Below are 22,975 nucleotides of genomic sequence, written 5' to 3'. Positions count from 1 at the left end.
TTTGTTTTGCCATGTGCAAACTTGGATATAACCATTCACTTTCCTAATTCAAGTCACTAATAACTATTATATTCCTGTCCTTAACATTGATCCATGTGATATTGCATCAGTTATAAGTTGCCCATTTGAAAATGCCCCCCCTCATCTTAACTTGTTTTCTATTAGTTGGCCAATCTTCTAATCCTCCAAATATACGATTCCTGACACCATGGGTTCTTATCTTACTTAGTAGTCTAAAGTGCTGTACATTACCAAACACCTTTTGGGAAATCTGAATATCTACTGGTTTCACCTCATCTATTCTGCTTGTTACTTCCTCAATGAATTCTAATACATTTATTAGGCATGATATCAGTTCATGAAGCCATTCTGGCTCTGCTTGATCATATGTTGTATTTCTTCATGCCCTGTCCTTACGTCCATTAGAATAGATTCTAATATTTCCTAATATTTAATGTCAAATATTAAGCTAACTGGCCTAAGATTACCTGTTCTTTTGTCTCTATTCCTTTTAAATGTATTACATTCACAGTTTTCCAATCCTCTGGGCCTTATCCAGAATCTAAGGAGTCTTGCAAGGTTACTACCAGTACATCCACTATCTATGTAACTACTGTCTCCAAAATCCTAGAATGCAACACATCATGATGAACAGACAATCAGTCTCTAGTCCCATTAGTTTCCCTAGGACCTATTCAGTAGTGAGTTTAAATTCCTGCCTTTGCCACTTGATTATTTAGAATTTGTGGAAGGCTATTAGTATCTTCTATTTTGAAAACTGATTAAAATTACTTATTCAACTTCTGTGCCATTTCCTAGTTTCCCCTATTTCTCCAGCCTCATCTTCTAAAGGACAAATATTCCATTTGGACTACTCTATTCCTTTCTATAGATTTAAAGAGGCTATTGCTGTCCATCTTGATATTACGTGCTTGTTTACCCTCAAAGCTTATTTGCTCCCCTTTTTTCTCTCATTTATTGATAATATTTTGATGGTTTTTAAAATGTCCTAATCCTCTGGTCTTACCTCTAATCCTCTTCCTAAATTCCCTTTTCCTCACTGGGATACATCTTTGATGAGAGTTGGGAACTATCTTCTTCAACATCTTCCATTGTTCTGCAACCATCTTTTCTTCTGAATTTATTTCTGAGTCCACTCCAGCCAGTTCTATCCCTAATCCTGTGTAATTATCCTATTTAAATAGAGCAGAGTTGTTTCTGATCCATGTTCCTTACTCTCAAGCTGAATGCTAAATTCTACCATGCTATGGTCACTGTTTTCTGGGAAATCATTTACTCTGAAATCATTTATTAAACAAGCCTTACGCATTACCATCCCTGGTAGAATCCACAACATATTGTTCGAGGAAGCTATCCCAAATACTCAATGAATTCTTCCTCATGGCTACCTCTGCCAATCTGACTATCCAAATCTACATGAATATTAAAGATACTCAATTAACATACAGCTTTTTAACAGATTCCCCCATTATCTCAATTTATGTTCCATCCCTCTGTATAGCTACTGGTAGGGGACTTATAGACTCTTTTCCTTGTTACCTGTTAACTCCATATAGATTCAATACCTTCCAATCCAAGGTCAATTCTTGCTGTTATACTTATTCTATCTCACATTAACAAAGCAACACCTTCATCCTACCAAAGAGCATGAAAGCAGACACTTTGGTCCAACTCATCCTTTCTGATCTTCCAGCCTCCTACTTGTCGATCTGATATCCTAAACTGATCTAGTCCAATTTGCTACATATCTATCTAAACCTTTCCTATTCATACAGTCATCCTGATGCATTTTAAATGTTGTAATTGTACCTATCTCCACCACTTCCTCTGTTCCTTTTCAAGTCATATACTCAAATTATTTAGTTCCTGGCTTTGTTCTTCTTGTAAACATGCCATTGTCATAGATACATGTTCATACCCAATTACCTCTATTTGTGCTGTTAATTCATTTATTTTCTGCTGGCAATGCAGAATTCTGGAATTTCTCATCACCTTCAGTTTTATTTTATTCATTCATAATTGCGGGCATTGCACTTATTACCTCTCCCTAACTGCCCTTGAGGTGGTGGTGAGCTGCTTTTGGAAAGGCTGCAACCTACGTGGAGTTAGATGTTAGGAAGGGTAGTTCCAGGATTCTGGGTGAGTGAATTCCAAGACAGGATGGATCGTAGATCAGAGTGCTGTTTCCATAGATTGGCTGCCCTTGATCTTCTAGGTGGTAGCAGAGCAAGAAATCATCTTCAGAAACTTGGCCAATATTTAATCTTCCATCAATGTCACAAAAAAAATCAGATCCTCTTGGTATGGGTCTGTGAGAAATTTAGCTGCTCATTTCCTATGTTACAACAGTGATTATACTGCATTGGCTTTGAGGTGTTCTGTGGTTGTGAATGGTGCTAAAGAAATGCAAGGCTTTTGTTTTGCTTTGGTAGTGACTGAGAGTATGTAGAATTATCCTTCTTGTAATTTGCATTTACACATCACCTTCATAGTAACGCATCCAAAGGCATTTCACAGAAACATTACCAAAAGAAAACTGACACCGAGCCAAAGTTGGAGACATTTCAGAAGGGAAGTGGATATGTGAGAAATCAGAGTTGAAATAGCTAGTTTGCTCATTATGCCATTTAACAGAATCATGACTGATTGACCTTCCCACAACATCCTCACATTTCAGTCATTCTCTTAGTGCTAAAAGAGTTATCAACCTCTGCCTCCAAAACACTCAACAAAACAGAGTATCTAGTTTCCTGGCATAGAATTCCAAAGATTACAGGCTCTGTGAAGGGGTCGGGTACGTTTTGGCGCTGATCATTTGGCCCCGCCATTTTGGCTCTAAACTGTTTTGGCGCTCATTACATTGGTGCTGAGCTGTTTTGGCGCCAATTCAGAATTTAAAAAAAAGTCTTGTTTGGTTAAAGAGAGGATGACTAACGACCCGATGTAATTTTCACAACTAGCAAGAGTTGCTAGTCAAAGCTGTAATGACCCACTGTAGATTCAAATCTCGTTTTGTAATCATTTTCTCATTTAACAATTGTTAATAGTCATCTACTGCCTTGATGATACTTAAGCCCTTCTTTCTTCACATTGGAAAGCTGTAATACAATTCTCTTTCTATTTTCTTGTCGAGCCCATACCAGAAATTGCTGAAAACATTCTAAGCAAGAGAGACAAATCAAAATTTTCACACGATGGTTATCTATATGTGTTTGATAAATGTAGCAAAATGTAGAAATTCGTTTTTATAATGAATAGGTTAAAAATAATGAATAAAAAAGAATTAGATTTATTTCTTACAATGCAATAAAATGAATTTCTTACGGGCTCTACAAGACTTTTTTTTAATTCTGAATTGGCGCCAAAACAGCTCAGCGCCAAAGTAATGAGCGCCAAAATAGTTTAGAGCCAAAACGGCCGGGTCAAATGATCAGTGCCAAATAGTCCCATTCTGCTGTGAAGAAACGTGTACTCAATGCTGAATGATAGACCTTTTATTCTCAGACTGAGACCCCCACAATGTGTAAAGAAAAAAAAATGTAGAGACAAGTCAAATATCCAACATCAGCAAAATGGGCTTTATGGTCCCTATTCCACAAGTTTTGATAATCAGAACAGCAAAAGTTTGGTCAGTGTGGTGATTTTTAAAGGGAGTAGATTTGGGGTTGGGAATTGTAGAAATTAGATGGCTGGAGGAATAATAGCCAGTGGTAGCACTTAATGAGTGGAGAGGTCAAAAGGGCCAGAGTTGGACAAGTCAGAGTTCTGAGGAGTTGGCACATGTGGGTTTGGTTTGGGGAGGTGTCAAGTCCGAATGGCTTAAATGGAAAGACATGATTCATGAAGGAATGTCCATGAGAGAATTTTTTAAAATTGGCATTTGTGAGCCACGTTGACAAGAACAAAGATGTTGAGTGAATGGAACAGTTCAAGAAATGGCAGAGTTTAGAAAGCCAAGTTTATGCAAAGTCGAAGACCAGAGACGAAGGCAGCACTGGATTAGTCACTGACTGCTCACTACACTTTGAATGTTTCGGATATCAATACTTTGGAGCTTAGCCCTGCATAGTAGCACCTTTATTAACCAAACACTGCTAAAGGTGTGTACATCATAGGAAGGAGTCAAAGTTCACACGGAACCAACTGAGGCTCTGCTATTTTCTTTCTCCTCCATATCCACTGTACCCAGAGTACAATGCCGTGGCCAAGTGGAGGCTCGGACTGAAGCCTCCACAATTATAGTAGGTACCTAATGGTTCAGCAGTAGACAAAACAGAAAATTGTTACACATCTGCACATGTTGGAATTAGTGCATAAAGATGTTGTGAAATAGTTTTGCATCACGAAATATTATCTGCATTAATCAATGTCAGTGAAGCTCCTAGTCCTGGGAGGAAGAAACACAGAATCAAAGAGCAAGAGAGTGATTATTATTACATAGTACCCCTGTCTTCATGTGAAGCAGTAGAACAAATCAAAGTGAAAAAATATTAGTTTAAGTGGAGAGAATCCATTTCAATTAGAAAGATAAACAGAATGGGTGTGACAGCATATGTACATACCAAAAGTCTTAAGCAGCTAACAACAATATTTATCTAGTAAGGAATTTGTGCTTCGAGAAACAGCAGTTGTCTCTTTCCCAGAACCTCTCAACTGTTAGGGTGCAGGAGGCTATTCAGCCCATTATGTTTGCATTGACTTTGAGAATTTTGGCTTTATGTCAACCTCCTGTCATTTCACCATAGCCTTGCAGATTGTTTATATAAGTAATCACCTAATGAACTCTTGAATGCCTCAATTGAAGCAAAAGTGAGGACTGCACATGCTGGAGATTAGAGTCGAGAGGGTGGTGCTGGAAAAACACAGCAGGTCAGGCAGCATCTGAGGAGCAGCAGATTCGATGTTTTGGGCAAAAGCCCTTCATCAGCAATGCCTCAATTGAACTTGCCTCCACCACATTTCCAGGCAGAGTGAAAACATTTTTATCTTGTATTTGCTTCTTCCGCAAAGCACTAAAATCATGCTCCATGGTTCTCTACCATCCCATGAATAGGAACAATTTCTCCCCCCTATTCTGTTCAGACTCCTCATAAATTTTGAAAACTTCATTCAAATCTCTTCACCTTCTCCTCTCCAACAAAAACACGTTCACCCAGATCTCTTTGCACACTTTAGAATATTTCTTTTTATACTTAGTTATATTTTATCTCTAGTTTATACTGTCTTTCCACGTTCTTTCTACCAAAATGTATCATCTCACACTTGTCTGCACTGAACCTAATCTGTCCTCTAACTTCAATTTGTCAATGTCCTTTTGAAGTTATTATGCACGGTCCTCCTCACAATGCTCCCAAGTATCATCCAGAAACTTTGAAATTGTACCCTGCACACCAAGATTGAGATCCACAAAACTTCCTCCAGCTGGAAAAATGCCCAAAACTCTATTTCCTAGCTCCCAAATAACTTTAGATCCATATTGCCACTATCGCTTTTACTTCATGACCTATAACTTCCCTCACAATTCTGTTGTAGGACCCTGTATCAAATACTTTTGAAAGTCTATGAATGCCACATGAACCATATTTCCCTCACCAACCACCTGACACCTCTTCAAAAACTGAAGCGAATTAGAGGCACATGCTTTAGGGACGCCACGGTGATTCAGTGGATAGCACTGCCACCTCAGAGCGCTAGGGACCAGAGTTCGATTCCAGCCTCAGGCGACTGTCTGTGTGGAGTTTACACATTCTCCCCGTGTCTGCGTGGGTTTCCTTCGGGTGCTCTAATTTCCTCCCACAGTCCAGAGATGTTGCAGGCCAGCTAAACTGGACATGCTAAATTGTCCATCGTGTTCAGGAATGTGTAGGTTAGGTGTATTAGTCAGCGGTAAAATGTAGAATAATAGGCTAAGGGGATGGGTCTAGTTGGGATATTCTTCAGAGGTTCGGTGTGGACTTGCTGGGCCAGAGGGCCACACTGCAGGGATACTATGCTTTTTTCTCCTTGGGAAAAAAAACTTGATGACTCTTCAAAATTAAGCCACATTTTTCCATGCAACCCAAACCTTGTCACGAATAACTGCTTCTTGAACAGTTTTCATTTGGTCATTCAGTTGCTCTGCTGGTCTTTGGCCTTAACTGTTGTACTGAAAATATTGTGACTAAAACCAAGGGCTGTATTGTAATGGATACAAGAGAAAGAATATGATTTCAGTATTGGAGTTGCAAGTTTTTTTGTCTTTTTAAATAGAAACATTGAACATCCATAACCAACAGCCTATCATATGTTCATTTCATAGTGTGGATCACCAAGGTATTTCATTCCAATAAGCACAGCTATTCCTGAGAGGTAACTGCATGCCTGGTGGTTAGGACATCAGCAATTCTGGAACTGGCTCATTTCCTCGCAGTGCTAAATGATCCCTCCAAAAATACAACACAACCAAAGTTTGTGAGAAGATTTGTAGCTCGGGTGCTCGCTGTTGTACTTCTGTTCGCCGAGGTGGGATTTGTGTTGCAGACGTTTCGTCCCCTGTCTAGGTGACATCCTCAGTGCTTGGGAGCCTCCTGTGAAGCGCTTCACAGGAGGCTCCCAAGCACTGAGGATGTCACTTAGACAGGGGACGAAACATCTGCAACACAAATTCCCAGCTTGGCGAACAGAACCACATACAACACAACCAATTGCCTGTGAGAAAACTGAGCAAGATCATCATGCAAACAGGTGCCAAGTTTACTGCAAATTGAAGTGAGCATAAATTATTTGTAAACCTCGACAGAAAAATACCAAATTTGGTCGAAAGCTGGCAAAACCATACATGATATTACATGAGATTTCTGAGAGATAATTTAACACCAAGGACAGGAAACTAAAGAAGAACAAAATACAGAATATGGCCTTCGTTGAGAGGATTTGAATAGAGCTGCTGGGATGCTCGTTGCAATTGTACAAGGCCTTGGTGAGACCACCCCTGGAGTACTGCGTGCAGCTTTGGTCTCCTTACTTGAAAAAGGACATTCTGGTTATGGAGGGAGTGCAACAAAGGTATACCAGACTGATTTCTGGGATGTCAAGATTGATGCATTAAGTCAGACTGGATTGCTTAGGACTATATTCATTGGTGTTTAGAAGATTTTCACATAAGGATAGTTTAGGTCAGATTCTAACTGTAAAAAGAAGTTTCATGTGAAGAGCCAACAATTTTCAGGCAGACAATTTTGCAACAGATTGTTGATATTTGAATTGTTCTCTTTTGGAATCTGATCTCAAAAACATGCATGTTGCAAAGCTTCATTTTCACTCCGGTCCTACAGAATTGGCAGGTGAAGCCTAACGCAGGAAAGCAGTTTTATTCTTCAATTTTGTGCAGGATTTCTAATGAATTCATACCACAGTATTTGATGTGCAGCTACCAGACACCACAGCATAACCAGTGACCACTAAGAGACACACAGGCCTTTCATACTTACCAGGGTACCACATATTCTCCACCCCTTACTGTTCTCTCCTTCCTGGAACCAGGCACGGAAACATTCCAAATAATAACTGGAACATATATTTAACAACTTCCAATCCACTTTGAAACAGAATACTTGAAAAGTAAAAACATCAAAAGACTATTTTTCTTAAGGAACATTTTGATTTTGACTAATATTTGACTAAGTATTATTTTCTGGCATTACCTTTTTATTTTTCTTAGGTATGAGACCAAAATAACAGAAGCAAAACTAGACACATCTATGCTGAATCTCCATTGCTTTTATTGTAAAACTCGTACTAATCTGGAACTACTTTTTACACGATTAATAAATTCAGATCATTCAATACAGTATTCCAAAACAAAAAGCAAAAAAAAAAAGCAATTCCGTGGATCAAAAAGTATATGATTTTTGCTTTGCATTCTATGAAGTTATTGTGCGGCTTCTGCACTGATTACATCTTCCCGCGTCTTAGCGTTTCCCTGTAATAGGAACAAATAAAACAGACAAAATTTGAATGTCATTCCAGCATTATGACTATTTTGTACACCTTGAAAATACTATGATTTATAGAATTCAAATTTGGTAGTTCTAGTTATGTAAAACTTTGACAAAGATACGTTTTAAAGAAGGTAAAGATGTAACAGCTTTTTCACTAAAATAATGTTCACATGCCAAGGGCAATTTGATAAATCCTGAACATCAGTGCTATCCAATTTCTTTTCAATATCATGAATTTCTTAGAAAAGTCACTCAAATAACATTTTAACCCAGTTTCCTGTTTACTGATGGCTCAGCTGGCAAGACATATGGAAGTCCAAGTAAAGAAATGCATAGTAAGGGAACACCAAGTTCTGCTCTTTACCGCCACTAATTGTACAAACACATAAAACATATTGCACTTGTAACATGAACCAAATTTCCCTGTTTTGAACCTGTAGCTATTAAATTATAGCATGTGAATTACATCCAAATCTATCTACAGGACTTATGACAAATTTAGGCCAAAATGACAAAATTCAAATAGAGACGTTTTTGGTTAGTTTCATGGCTATTTCTTCTCTACCACCTTAGTCCACTAAGGTAGTGATTTTTCACTCTCATGGAGCTTATTCTCATGAATATCAGTGTCCGATTTTTTCAGTCAATTGACAATTTTTCAAAAATAAATGTGGCCAATGAGAGGTAGTGGTGTGCTACAACAGGGAAGTTGTCAGAGCACAATGAAGCTGAATTCTGCCCTCAATTGATATCCCGACACTTGCATGTGACAGTCACTGTGCAGTAAGCAGAGACAAGAATATTGGAAACTGATTCCACTGTCCCCAACCCTACCTGAGCTAAGCAAAAAAAATGGAAGAACTGCAGATGTGGGAAATCAGAAACAAGAACAGAAATTGTTGAAAAGTCTCAGCAGGTCTGGCAGTACCTGTGCAGAGAAATCAGAGTTAACATTTCAGGCTCAGTGAGCTTTCTTCAGAACTGAACTAAGGGCAAACTTACCAAAAATGGGATTAAACTACTTCTCTGATGGATCTCCTGCAGAACTAATCTTTTACTTTTTCAGAAGAATCTAAAATAATCATTATTTTTCAGGAATGTAGCATAGAGTGAAAACAGTATATTTTCTGCCCATATTATTTTCTAAGCTGTTTAAGATTCAAGAATCATATTGAAATGTTTGTAATGGAGACAATTAGCAAATGGTACATGGAAGTGCAGTCTCCTATGCTCAGATGTGCAGAGATGAACACAGTTGAGTGCATGAATCTGATACTCAAATTTGATTGATTCAAGGGTCAGAACCAAGAGAAACTGGGGATATCAAATTGGATTAAATCATCCCTTAAATCATCCCAAGAACAGACATCTGAGGGGAACAGCTGTTTAAAATGAGATCTGGAGACATTGCTAAACACAGCTATGATGAATTATTTGACCTTTGCCAAAAACATTGCTCAAAAAACAATACACTGAGTAAGGGGTAGGTGAACACACTGTTCAAAAACTCTGAAGATGGATACTACCAGCAAATTCCAGGAGGGGTTGGACAGTCTTTTGACAAAGAACTGAAGAATGTGTTCTTCTTTCAATCTTTGTGACCAGTCAAATGGATGCACAATGTTTTAACAGTCCTCTCTGTGCCTGCCATGTCTGTTCTTGTGGTGTAATTGTATTTAAAGATAAAGGAAAGGAAACTTCACAGTAATGCATTTACCATTAATAGCCAGCAGTAAGTATATGACATTTACATACAACCATACAAGTTAGGAGAAGTAGACCATTCAGCTCTGAAAGCCTGCTCCGCTATTCAACAAGCTCACTGCTGATCTGACAATAACTGCAACTCCACATTTTGACCAATCTTTGATAACATTTGACTCCCTTGTTAGTTTAAATTCACAACAGATAGTTCATTCCCACCAGTACTTAAACAATACTTCAACTAATGTTGTTTATAACCTGCAAATGAACACTTCTGACCACATGATAGGTGAAAGCTGACAGGGTTCTGTATAAACTAGGTGTGGCTAGACTCTGGCAGACCTTACATTTGTGGAAAAGGTTACAGATATTCAATACCATATCACTGGCACACAGCCCTTCCAAGCACACAGTCAAATGTGGGCTGAGCCAGAAGTGTTCCATCAAACCCAAACAACTAAAACTACTCCAATTCAGAAACATGAATTGCCATGTTTCATTTGGAGCTAATTCCAAACCTCAAACCTTCAGCTATGGCTCCATTTTATCCAACTGTTCAGGTTTATAAGAGACCAGGCCTGGAACCTCTCCGACCCAACATTCATATCCACAATTTCCTTCAAGCACATTATTTTAAAACAAAGATGTTTCCATGTGGATAAAGAGTGGAGTTGGAAAAAGCACAGCAGGTTAAGCAGCATCAGAGGACAAGGGAGTCGATGTTTCAGGTCGGAGCCTTTCATCAGGACAGCTTCTGACCTGAAATGTCAACTCCCCTTCTCCTGACACTGTTTGACCTGCTGTGCTTTTTCCAGCTCCACCCTTCATCCGCTCCGACTCTCCAGCACCTGCAGTTCTCACTATTTCAAAGATGTTTCCATCCCAACAAGTTGTATTGTGATGAAATGCTATTGAGATTAGATTGTCAAACAACATTAATGATATCAAAAATTGTGGTAAAGGTTATTGGGACTTCCAATAATGTTCAAAAAAATGGAAAGATGGGCTCTTGTTTATCTAACTTCACTTAGTTGTCCAATGCCAAGGGAACAAATAAGTGCAGCTCCAAAAGTGCCATTTAATTATTGCCCCAACGTCTTTTTCAGGTTAACTCACCTGTTAATGTAATCAGGCACCTAAAAATGTCCTTGAAATATATTATTTGACATGGTTTTAAAAGTGTAAACATTATTTTGAAGGGACAAAAAGTGATGAAGGACAGGAACGGTTATCCTGAGTTACGGATGGTAGTTACATATATAAAAAAATTAAGATCAATTACATACCAGCGTAAAAAAGATGATGCTATTGGGCTATTGATCCTAGTCTAGTAATCTAGAGTGACGATCCAGTGAATGGAAATTCAATTCCTACTAACTGAAAATTGGAATTCAGCTTTGTTTTACTCATTCAAGTTAACATGTCCAGTGAGATTACAGTAATGGATTGCTAATCCACTCTGGTCTGCCCACATGGGTTCACATCCCAAGCTTGTCGCTATTTCAATAATTGTTAAAACTCTCCATGCCTATTACATGCTTCTCCCTTTCTTGTACGAGCGGGAAGCTGAAAACGGATCTGAAGAAGGGTCAATGGACTTGAAACATTAATTCTGTTTTCTCCCCCAGATGCTGCCAGACCTGTTGAGATTCTCCAGCAATTTATATTTTTGTTTGATGTCCTTCCTTGCACTTCTCAACCAGCCTTCACCAACGGTTGACTATGTCATTCTCCTCCTACATCTCTCTACTGCTGTCCAGCTGAATGAGATCGGTACTCAAACGTTCCCTTATCATCTATGTAGTCACAGGCAGGAAACTATTCCCACATCCCTCAAGGATCAATCCTTGATTCCTTCCTATTTCTCATGCTGCAAGTCAGCAGCATAACCTCCTTTATTCCTGAAGGGCTTTTGCCCGAAACGTCGATTTCGAAGCTCCTTGGATGCTGCCTGAACTGCTGTGGTCTTCCAGTACCACTAATCCAGAATCTGGTTTCCAGCATCTGCAGTCATTATTTTTACCTTTAAAATCAGAGTGGCAGCTTTCAAATTGTGCACTGATGAAACTCAGTTCAACTGAATGGTCTGTTTCAGTGCCACGTCCTATACAAAAAACTTCTCTCAACTCACTTACTTCCTCCAAACTGACACTGAGTACTAGTGAACAGCTTTTCTTCCAACTAAATACTGCGAAGACCGAAGCCATTCTTTTTGTTCCTAGTGCAAACTCAATTGCTCTCCTGTTAACCAACTGGTCTGAAAGACTATTTATAATTTTAGTGTCATATTTAACCAACCCTTCTTACCCACAAGATAAACCTCTAACCGCATTCATGTTTTATCGCTAAGACTACTTATTTCCACTTCTATACCGTTGCCAGAATCCAGTCCATTTCAGCTCATTCACTGCTGACGTCATCATTCAGGCCTTTTTTAAATCTCTAGACCTGATTCTTTCAACACAACCTTTACACCCCACCGTCCCCCTCCCCCAAACTTGGGCAGCAGAGTTAGGATAGCCTCATATTCTACACTGCACCAAGTCCACTTATTCCATTCTCACTCATCTACACTGGTTGCTGGTTATGTAATAACTCAATTTTAAAATTCTCTTCCTAGTTTTCACAATCCTCCAACATCCTCTTGCCTCCACATTTCCCACAGCTCCACAATATTCTGACATATCAGTACTCCCCTAATTTTGGCCTCTCTTACTTGTTTTAACGATTATGGGGACGGGCCACCAGATCTGAAACGTTAACGCTGATTTCTCTTCACAGACACTGCCAAGCCTGCTGAGTTTTTCCAACAATTTCTGTTTTTGAACGTGTTTCCATATCCAGCCTGGTCCATATGTGATTCCAATACCACACCCCTGATATTTAACTGGCAAACCACTCAATGCTACCAAATTGATATAAAATGTCCTTCAAGACCTGGCTCACCACCACACGCTATTTGACATTACAGGAGATAGTCAGTCATAGGAACAGGAATAATCCATTCAGCCCCTTGAGCTTGTTCAACCATTCAATGAGATCATGGCCAATCTGTGCCTAACCTCATATACCTGCCTTAAGATTTAAAATTAACAACAGATCTAGCATCCACTGCCGTTTGAGGAAGAGAGTACCAAACATCTATCACCCATTGTGTGCAGTCAGTATAAAGGTAAGCTGTTCGCAGTGCTTATTTTGAATATTTCTGTATTGATTTTAACATAATGGAAAATAATGCTTTTAAAACTAAGCACTGTTAGGAAGCGGAAGGCATTCAATTATGAATTGACAAGATATAAAAAACAAGGAGGAACCAAATTTTATGGGCCATTCCCAACAGGCTAGTTCAGTTTTTTTAAAAAATGTGTATCATTGAGTTATAGGAACCAGGATCTTACATGCTCTGGCTCCTTATCTCAACGAGATGTACATGGGCAAGTGAGACCTGGAAATCGGTCAGCTCTCCAGTGACAGAAAAGAAAAATCATAGTGACCGCTGACCATTCTCAAGTACCTCCTAGCAGACTACAATCAACTAACATCAACAGACAGCTTGATTCAGGACTGCAGCACATTCATTACTGGGACCACAACAGTTTACAATATATATTGATGACTTGGAGGACAGAAGCAAATGTATTGTAGCCTAATTTGCAGATGACACAAAAATAGGTGGAAGAGCAAGTAGCATTTTGCATCAGTATTTACTGTGGAAAAGGGGCATGGATAGGATAAATAGACAAAGTCTTTTCCCTGGGGTCGGGGAGTCCAGAACTAGAGGGCATAGGTTTAGGGTTAGAGGGGAAAGCTATAAGAGAGACCTAAGGGGCAACTTTTTCACACAGAGGGTGGTACATATATGGAATGAGCTGCCAGAGGAAATGGTGGAGGCTGGTACAATTGCAACATTTAAAAGGCATTTGGATGGGTATATGAATAGGAAGGGTTTGGAGGGATATGGGCCGGGTGCTGGCAGGTGGGACTAGATTGGGTTGGGATATCTGGTCGGCATGGACAGGTTGGGCCATCGGGTCTGTTTCCATGCTGTACATCTCTATGACTCTAGTGAGAGGAATACAAATAGATATGTCAAGTTGGCAAATGGAGTATAATGGGGGAAAATATGAAATTGTTCATTTTAGAAGGGAGAACAAAAGAACTGAATATTAAATGGGGAAACCTCCTGAAAGCTACAATACAGAGGGACTTACAACTAATTGTACACAAAACTCAGACAGCTAGCACACAGGTACAGCAGGTAATCAGGAAGGCTAATGGAATGTTGACCCTTATTTCAAGAGGGTTGGAGTAGTAAAGTTTTAGTGCAAATCTACAAGGTGCATGGTGAGACCACATCTGCAACACTGTAAGCAGTTTTGGTTGCCTCATTTAATGAAATATATTATTTTACTGGAGGCAGTTCAGAGAAGGTTCACTGGGATGATCCCTGTTTTGGGAGGATGGTCTCATGAGCAAAGATTAAAAAATTGAATTTAGAACAATGAGAGGTGATCGCATTGAAATATTTAGGATTCTTAAGGAGCTTGACAGGATAAATACGGAGAGGTTGTTTCCCTTCAGAAAAAAGTGGTACCAATTTAATACTGAGATGAAGACGAATTTCCTCTCCATAAGGTTGAGTGTCTTTGGAACTCTTTGCCATGGACAGCTATGTTGCAGAGTCCTTTTGGAGATTTTAAGACTGAGATAAAGAGATTTTTGATTAGTCGGGGAGTGGAGGGTTAGGGGGAGAGAGCAGGAAAATGGGCGTGAGGAATATTGGCTCAGCCATGATCCTATTGAATGGCACAGCAGGTTTGAGGGACCAAATGGTCTTATTCCCTCAACTGTGTAAGATGCACAGATTTAAGAAAGAGGGGCAAGGAAGTAACCATCAGAAAAAAAACACAAAACAAACAGGTGAATAAGATTAAAGTAGTGCTGGAAAAGCACAGCAGGTCAGGGCAGCATCCAAGAAGCAGGAAAATCGACATTTCAGGCAAAAGCCCTTTATCAGGATTGAGGCCTTTTGCCCAAAACGTTGGTTTTCCTGCTCCTCGGATGCCTGACCTACTGTGCTTTTCCAGCACCACTTTAACCTTGACTCTAATCTCCAGCATCTGCAGTACCCACTCCCACCAACCAGATGAATAAGTCATGTATTATTCTATCTGTAATAGAATGAACAAATGCATTACAGTGTTTGAAAGATACAAGTGCATTGCTCCAAATGTTTCCTGTGCTTTTGCATATTTTAATGAAAGAGAGTTTTGTGAGCTAACAATATTCTAATAAAACAAAAGTTAAAAATCACACAACACCAGGTTATACTCCAACAGTTTACTTGGAAGTACAAAATTTTGGAGCGCTTCTCCTTCATCAGGTAGGAGCAGCCCTCCAAAAGCTAGTGCTTCCAAATAAACCTGTTGGACTATAACCTGGTGTTGTGTGATTTTTAACTTTGTCCACTCCAGTCCAACACTGGCATCTCTGCATCATGGCTAATAAAACAAGCTTACTTACCTGGCAGTTTGAACCATTTAGGCACCTTACTTGTGTCAGTTTGAATTTCCCTAGCACTTGCTGCATTTGTCATAGGCTGCTTCCTCTCCTCATCCTCTTCTCCACTCTGAGCAGAGCATTGCACTGCTGTTCCACAGCTCAATGAACTAGTTGACGGGGTCACTTGTCTGGGAATACAGCTGAAGAGGATGAAAAAGGAATCATTAGAAATTACAGAGATGTTGGACACTACTTGCAAGCTTAAAAATCCTTTCAGACCCATGCAGAGTTTTGTCAGAACCCAACCACCATGAACAAAAGGTATTTTGTGACCCCAGAGGTAATTAGCTAATCAGAGCGTCTCAAAGCTGCAGGGGTTAAATCAAACAGACAAAAGCCAGTATGCTAATGTCAAACTGCTTCCAGCCTGCCTTCATTTCTTCAGTTGCCCTGGTTTTCCTATCTGATCTGGCATGACATCATATATTACCTGACTGGTGATGGTACTTGCTTCTCCCCAGCTAAAAGACTTCCTGAAAAATAGAGGCAGGAGATCCTATTGAGCAGACAAAGAATTGTTCGCATTGCAATTTGTGCTAAAAGTATTTGCTACAGTCTTGTGCTGTGAAGCAGCAGAAATAATCTCTGACACACTCATATTTTGAAGGTGTTTGATGCAGTTGTTATCCATGGTATATCAAGGAAAAATCTTTGATGTCAAAGGTGTCAGTAACAAAGCAGCAAGAAGTCAATTTCCACAATCTTAAGATGACACTGACTCTCCAACTCATTTGTTGTAAATGTGGATTCTGTTAACTCACAGCTGCCAACTGAAGTGTTCTATTGAGAAAGAAAGGCCAAGAGTGCAGCTCGATTGTCTTTGGTTTCAAGCAGATTAGCCTGCTGCTGCGAAGCAGGGCAGCACTGATATCAAAGAACTCGGAGTGGGGAGGAGAGAAGGAGGCGGCGGGAGAATGTCTTTCATGAAGTCTTCTAAATCCAGCTGAGGGCCACTGGCAACAAAATGGTCAGTGTGGAATTTAAAATAGAACAAGACGATGACACAGGTTCTCTTTCCGAGGAGCAAAACAAATCTTTCCTTGTTTTTCTTCAGTTTTTCACCATCTCCAGCTGAGAGAATGAGTGAATAGCTTGTTCCATGCCTCTGGCAATATAGCTCTGAAATCATTTACTGGAAGTCACAGGAGGGGACTCCCTTTAATTTTGGGTGCGTGTGGGGAATTGCTCAGCCTTTGCTGAGTGCCTCATGGAGACAGAATAGCTTCAGTTGAGGTTTCCAAACCTATTACTCTGTCTCCACTCAATATCATTATCAATCTTAAAACAAAATAGAATTAATAGAAAGCAAAAACAAAGTGCTGGAGAAACTCAATAGGTCTGGTTGCATCTGTAGAGAAATAGAGGTAATGCTTCAAGTCCAATATGATTCTTCTTCAGTACTCAGTTTTAGTGAACACTTCATTAAATACTAGGAGAGAGAAAGAAAGCAATGAAGGTGAATTTCCCCTAAGATTAAAACAGAAATACTGTTGGACAGAACAGCAGAATTGCTTCAAGGTAGGCATATCTGGAAGAGAGACAATGAATTAAGCTTAAATAAAAGCAAAATACTGCACATACTGGAAATCAGAATTGAGGTCAGAAATTGCTGAAACAACTCAGCAAATCAGACAGAATCTGTGGAGAGAGAAACAGAGTTAACGTTTTGAGTCCAATATGACTCTTCTGCAGAATGGAAATAATAGATGTTAACAAGAATATGTTTCTGCATGTATTTCAAAGTTACTTTGTGGACAGCATTACCAATAACTCAATGACAAATGCTGAAAGGTGTATGCCAAAGAAATGCAGATAACCATACTGAATGTTGAGAACTTGTTTCTTACTGTTTGTATCATTTGCATATAACACTTTCTTTCTTTGAGGAAACAGCCAGTTGTTGCTGTGGTGATCTAGGAGAAGATGCAGTTATAACAGGAGGCACAAATTCAAACAAAGACAATTTTGCATAATCGGAGTTAGACAGGAAATACTCGTACATAAAAGAAAGCAAAAAACTGTTGATGCTGGAAATCTGAAACAGATAAATCTCTGGTGAAACTCAGCAGTGGCAGCAGCAGAGTTAATGTTTAGAGTCCAGTGATCCTACTTCTGACCTGCACTTCTAGTCAAACCAGCCCTTAAGGATGAAATCATCAGGTGTCAACAAACGTTGAAAATGCATAAGGTTTACAGATGCAACAGCGATTAATAGGTGTTACTAGGGCCAAGTGAGTAGGAATCACAGGAGCTCTTTTAGCTCATTAGGTCATGCCAATTCTTTGAAAGTTGTAATCCCCATGGCCTTGCTTTTTCTCTTCAACTCTGCAATTTTCTCTCTTTAATTATCCAAATTTACTTTAGAAAGTTGTTGTTGAAACTGTTACCGCTGTACTATCAGGCAAGCATCCCAAAGTTTAATGGTGCCCAATATTTTATAAACTGATCTCTGTGGTAGAAGTGTCCATAATCATATTACTCAAATGTAAGGTAATTGGCAAAAGAACTAGTAGAGTGCAAAGTGGGAATTTTGTATGTATATAGTATACAAAATACAGCCAGTTATAAGGTGAAATTAACTAAAGCAAATTCAATACTTTTCAGAAAGAACTGGCTTAATGTTTCAAAGAAAAAAAATAAGATATCCAAGAGACAATTTATGGCATGCAACTTGCATTCATAAAGTGCATTTAACACAACAACACTCCCCAAATGGCTTATAAAGCACTATATCAACAAAAACACTGAAGCACAGACGGAGAAATAAGGACTGAATATTAGAAGATGAACCAGAGAGATAGATTTTTTTTAAGGAACATTGCAAATGAGACAGGTAGAGAGGTACAGTGGGGATATTTAATGGAATTAGGCTATAGCAAAGGTAGCTGAAAGCACGACTGCCAGTTGTGGAGCAATTAAAATCAGGAAAGCACAAGGTCAGGCTTGGAGGAATATAGAGGTTCGCAAAACACTGCAGAACTGGAGGAGACTACTGAGGTAGGGCGAAGCAATAGCATGTAGTCATTCAGCATGGAAACAGACCCTTTGTCTAACTAGTCCATGCCGACCATGATTCCAAACCAAACTAGTCCCACTTGCCTGTATTTAGCCCATATCCCTCCAAACCTTCCCTATTCATGTATTTATCCAAATGTCTTTTAAATTGTAAATGTACCTTCATCCACCACTTCCTCAGGCAGCCCATTTCACACACAAACCCCTCTGTGTAAAAAAAGTTACCTTCTTTAAATCTTTCTCCTCTCACCTTTAAGATATGCCCCCTAGCGGCACAGTGGCTCAGTGGTTAGCACTGCTGCCTCACAGCGCCAGAATCCCAGGTTCACTTCTAGCTTCAGGCAACTGTCTGTGTGGAGTTTGCACATTCTCCCCGTGTCTGCGTGGGCTTCCTTCGGGTGCTCCAGTTTCCTCCCACGGTTAATAGATGTGCAGGTTAGGTGAACTGGCCATGCTAAATTGCCCGTAGTTTAAGGGGAAGGGGTAAATGTAAGGGAATGGGTCTGGGTGGGTTGCTCTTCGGAGGGTCGGTGTGGACTTTTTGGGCAGAAGGGCCTGTTTCCACACTGGAAGTAATCTAATTTAATCTAATTACTGAATTTAAGTTTGAAGATTACACTTGAAGATGTGCTTGGTATTTCAGATACAAATACATGCATTTTTGTAATAAACGCCTTCTAATATTACAATTATTCTGCATAAAATAAATTTCAATCTGTGCAGATGGAAAAGTTTATTCTTCCTATTCTTTGACTGTAGCGGTGTATCATAGATAACCATATTTAAACAAAAATCTTTGCTTCTTTCACTTAAAAGATTAACTGACAACTGTAGAAAGGAAGATTACTTACAAAATTATCTTTGGTCATGAGTATTTGCTTTTAGAAGTATCACACAGCTGGAAAGAATTGATTGTGCTTTTTCCTTGAAGTGATAAAACTGAACACCTCGACACTGCAAACCAACTAAGTGCACTGTAATAATATACCTTTAACACCTTGCATGTTTGAGCATTAGCCTTATATCTAATCAACTTCAGTTTGTGCAGATTACAGATGCCAACCAGTGTGTATATCCTCTGCCCCATACGTAATAAGACGAAGAACAAAAATATAAACATATTTAATGTTAAACAATAAATTACTGGTATACTGTGGACCCGAATAGTGAAATCAAAAGAAGTTACTATATGTATAGTATTAGGAATTTTAAACTTCTGATGATTTAATTATTCCAACAAAGTATTCCCCAATTAATGTCAATGAACATGCAAAGTTCTGGGATGTCACTGATGATCAATTAAATATTTCAGATGACAGATTCTGAGTATACCTGCTGCAGGTGCAATCTGCATGTTGAATATTTTACAAAGTACTTTTGGAATACGACACATAAAAATAGATGGGTTCCTAATGATAGACCTGGAAATAAATATTATTGTTAAATCCATTTCAATTTACCCCTAAGGAAACATATGATAGTTCATCATTCAGTGTTTGTCAAGGCATCCACTTTGTCATAGGAATAATTCCTCATGTTTTATAACAGAATATTCAAGAAGGCTCTTATTTTATAAAAATAGTGGCTCAGAGAAAATATTTAATAACTTTTAAACCTTCTATTGCCATAATGTTCACCTACTGAGAGTAGTTAATAGTTAAATGATATTCACTTCACAACCAACAAGATCCACAGTTTCTTACAGTCTGATAGATGGTAACTTCTCATTACGTTGTGTTTAATAAATGGTTGATAATGGATGCATGAGTTCATCCATTTATACTATGCAGAAGAAATTAGGATACAGATGGAATATGGAAGATGTGAGGGAGAGAGAAAGAGGAAAGAACAAGCAAACATTAGGAACAGTTTGTATTAAAAGTGTGTTAGAATAAGTGAGAAAGAAAAATGTGCATGGGCAAATTTGACTCAGTATATTCTCTACTTTTATGATTAATTCAAATATTTTAAGAAACAGCAAGTTGACAACGAAGATAACTTGACAAGCATGACCAAAGCATGACCGAAACATCTGATCAGCCAAGTACATAAAAAAAGGAACATTCAGTGAATTTTACTTTGCAAAGTTCACAAATGTAAATATTTCGCTAATTATCCATGGGTTAGGATACAAGTCTAAGTTCAAATTTGGCAGTACAAAAGGTACAAACCTGGTAATGGTGAGGTCTGCCTGGGACATAGAGGTTGGAGACTTCAAGAACTCTTCACATATGTAGCAATCTAAGTGTTTATATAAAAAAAGCAAAAACATGAAACAACTTAAAAGTTTTGCAATATTAAAATATTGCTACTAGAACATAAATGGATACAGTTTATATAAATGGAGTCACAAGTACATTTAATTTATAATTATTTATTGGCACTTTAGCCAATAAATGTAGAGAAATACAGCAATCCAACTTAGACATAACAAGGAACCACATGCAGCAACTGAATTTTCGAGAAGGTAATCAATGCTTGTGGGTATGGTTGAGTGTTAAATATTTAAGATAGTCATTACCTGGCATTTATCTCTGACAAGAAAGAATGTAACCATCACTCCTTGACATCAATGGCATTACCATCAGTGAATCCCCCATTATCAACATCATGGCATTACTTCTGACCACAAACTGAACTGAACTAGCTATTTAAATATTGTGACTACAAGAACAGGTCAGAGACTAGGAATCCTGCAGTGAATAACTGACCATCTGATTCCTCAAAGCCAGTCTATTGTATACAAGGTACAAGTCAAGGGTCTGATGGAACTCTCCCCATTTCCCTGGATCTCCAACAACACTCAAGGAGCTTGATTGGCAACACATCTGCAAATATTCAGTAACTCCACCACTCAGTAGCAACAGCGCGTACAATCTACAAGATTGTAAAAATACTCCATGACTTCTTACAGTACCTTCCAAACCCACAGTCACTGCCATTTGAATGACAAAGTTGACAGATACATGGGAAAACCACAGTTTCCAAGTTCCCTTCCAAGCCACTAACATCTCAACTTAGAAATAAATACATTGAAAGAATGGCAATGTCACCGGGTCAAATTCCTGAAACTCCCTCCTTACTAGCCCTTTGCCCTAAACCCTAGCTACATCAAATGGACTGCAGCGGTTCAAGAAAACAGCTCACCACAATCTTCTCAATGGGACTAGGGACTGGCAATAAATGAGGTAAAAACAATGACTGCAGATGCTGGAAACCAGATTCTGGATTAGTGGTGCTGGAAGAGCACAGCAGTTCAGGCAGCATCCAAGGAGCTTCGAAATCGACGTTTCGGGCAAAAGCCCTTCCTATTTCGAAGCTCCTTGGATGCTGCCTGAACTGCTGTGCTCTTCCAGCACCACTAATCCAGAAACTGGCAATAAATGCTGGACCGTCCAGCAACATTCACATCGCAAGAATGAAGCTTTTAAAATTCCCAGGAGGATCCCTGAATAATATCACAAAACCTTGTGCAATAAATCCCAGTGTGAGCAATCTGAGCCAGTTTACTGTGTCATATTTGTAACATGGTACCTTTATCAATACAAGTTCAGAACTGTGAGGTGTCATTTCTACACATTGTGACAATGTTTGGCCCTTCATTAGGGCCTTCTAATTTGGGGGATTGCAGTCATAAACTCAGATCACAATTAAAGCAAATTACTTGCCACAGAAACTAAACATTGTGGGACAGTTGAGGGGAAGATGCATAATTCACTTAGATTACTTACAGTGTGGAAACAGGCCCTTCGGCCCAACAAGTCCACACCAACCCACCGAAGCGCAACCCACCCATACCCATTCCCCTTCATTTACCCCTTCACCTAACACTACGGGCAATTTAGCATCACTGACCTGCACATCTTTTGACTGTGGGAGGAAACCGGAGCACCCGGAGGAAACCCACGAAGACACAGGGAGAATGTGCAAACTCCACACAGTCAGTTGCCTGAGGCGGGAATTGAACCCGGGTCTCTGGCGCTGTGAGGCAGCAGTGCTAACCACTGTACCGCCCAAAATTCACTGAAATAAATAAAGTTTCTGTTTATAATGTCAATATTGAGGGGCACCAGAGGAATGAATCGTCTTTACAAGGCAGAATCACAGAAATTGGTAGGATTTAAATGTTATTGGACAGACATTCATTTGGGAATTGTCTTTAATGTGAATAGAACACATTATATCAAAAGCTCCTCCTAACTCTACAAACAAGGTAGTAGGAAACATGTAGGAATAGATGTAGAAAATGATAGCTTCCACAGCCTATTTTTTTAATGCTGTGCTGGAGGGAACAAAACTGCATTCTAAGGATTCCACAATTCTGTAACATTCATTGGCTTTCATTGTAATCAGGGCTTACACCTGCAATCTCGTAAATTGTATGATCCCAATAAGAGCCATTGGTTTTAGAAACATGCAGAGCTGAAACCTGACATTTCACGCAACAAATCAATGGAAGTAGCTGTGCCTGCAAATATTCTTGTAGCCTGCTTGACAGTTGGCATTAATACATGTCTGCTGGAAGACAAAAGTGATCCCTCTTAACTGGAAATGGCGTCTAAGGTGAAGGAGAACAGAAAACCAGTAACTATACTCCCCTCTGTTTTGTACAGAGGAATCTCAATTCTCCGGAATTTGATGATCCGAATTTCAGATTATCCGAACAAGGTCCCGGTGCTTGGCTAAACTATGTT

General features: G+C 39.2%; 1 protein-coding gene across 2 annotated transcripts in view; it reads right to left on the bottom strand.

Annotated features, from left to right (window-relative positions):
• Positions 1–7,759: 7,759 nt before the first annotated feature.
• aspscr1 (ASPSCR1 tether for SLC2A4, UBX domain containing) overlaps positions 7,760–22,975 on the bottom strand; it is a 225,808-nt gene continuing 210,592 nt past the window's right edge. For both annotated transcript variants that reach the window (XM_043714988.2, XM_043714990.2), the window contains exons 15-17: positions 20,453–20,522; positions 15,228–15,406; positions 7,760–7,981 (exon numbers count right to left, since the gene is read on the bottom strand). In XM_043714988.2, the coding sequence (XP_043570923.2) occupies positions 7,971–7,981; positions 15,228–15,406; positions 20,453–20,522 (260 nt within the window). In that variant the 3' untranslated portion in view covers positions 7,760–7,970. The remainder of the gene's footprint in view (positions 7,982–15,227; positions 15,407–20,452; positions 20,523–22,975) is intronic.

The sequence above is a fragment of the Chiloscyllium plagiosum genome, unplaced genomic scaffold, assembly GCF_037043375.1.
Source record: "Chiloscyllium plagiosum isolate Xiang-an unplaced genomic scaffold, Cpla_swu_hap1 HiC_scaffold_25, whole genome shotgun sequence".
Classification (NCBI taxonomy): domain Eukaryota; kingdom Metazoa; phylum Chordata; class Chondrichthyes; order Orectolobiformes; family Hemiscylliidae; genus Chiloscyllium; species Chiloscyllium plagiosum.
The sequence above is the reverse complement of the archived record's forward strand: the minus strand, read 5'-3'. Positions and strand labels throughout refer to the sequence as shown.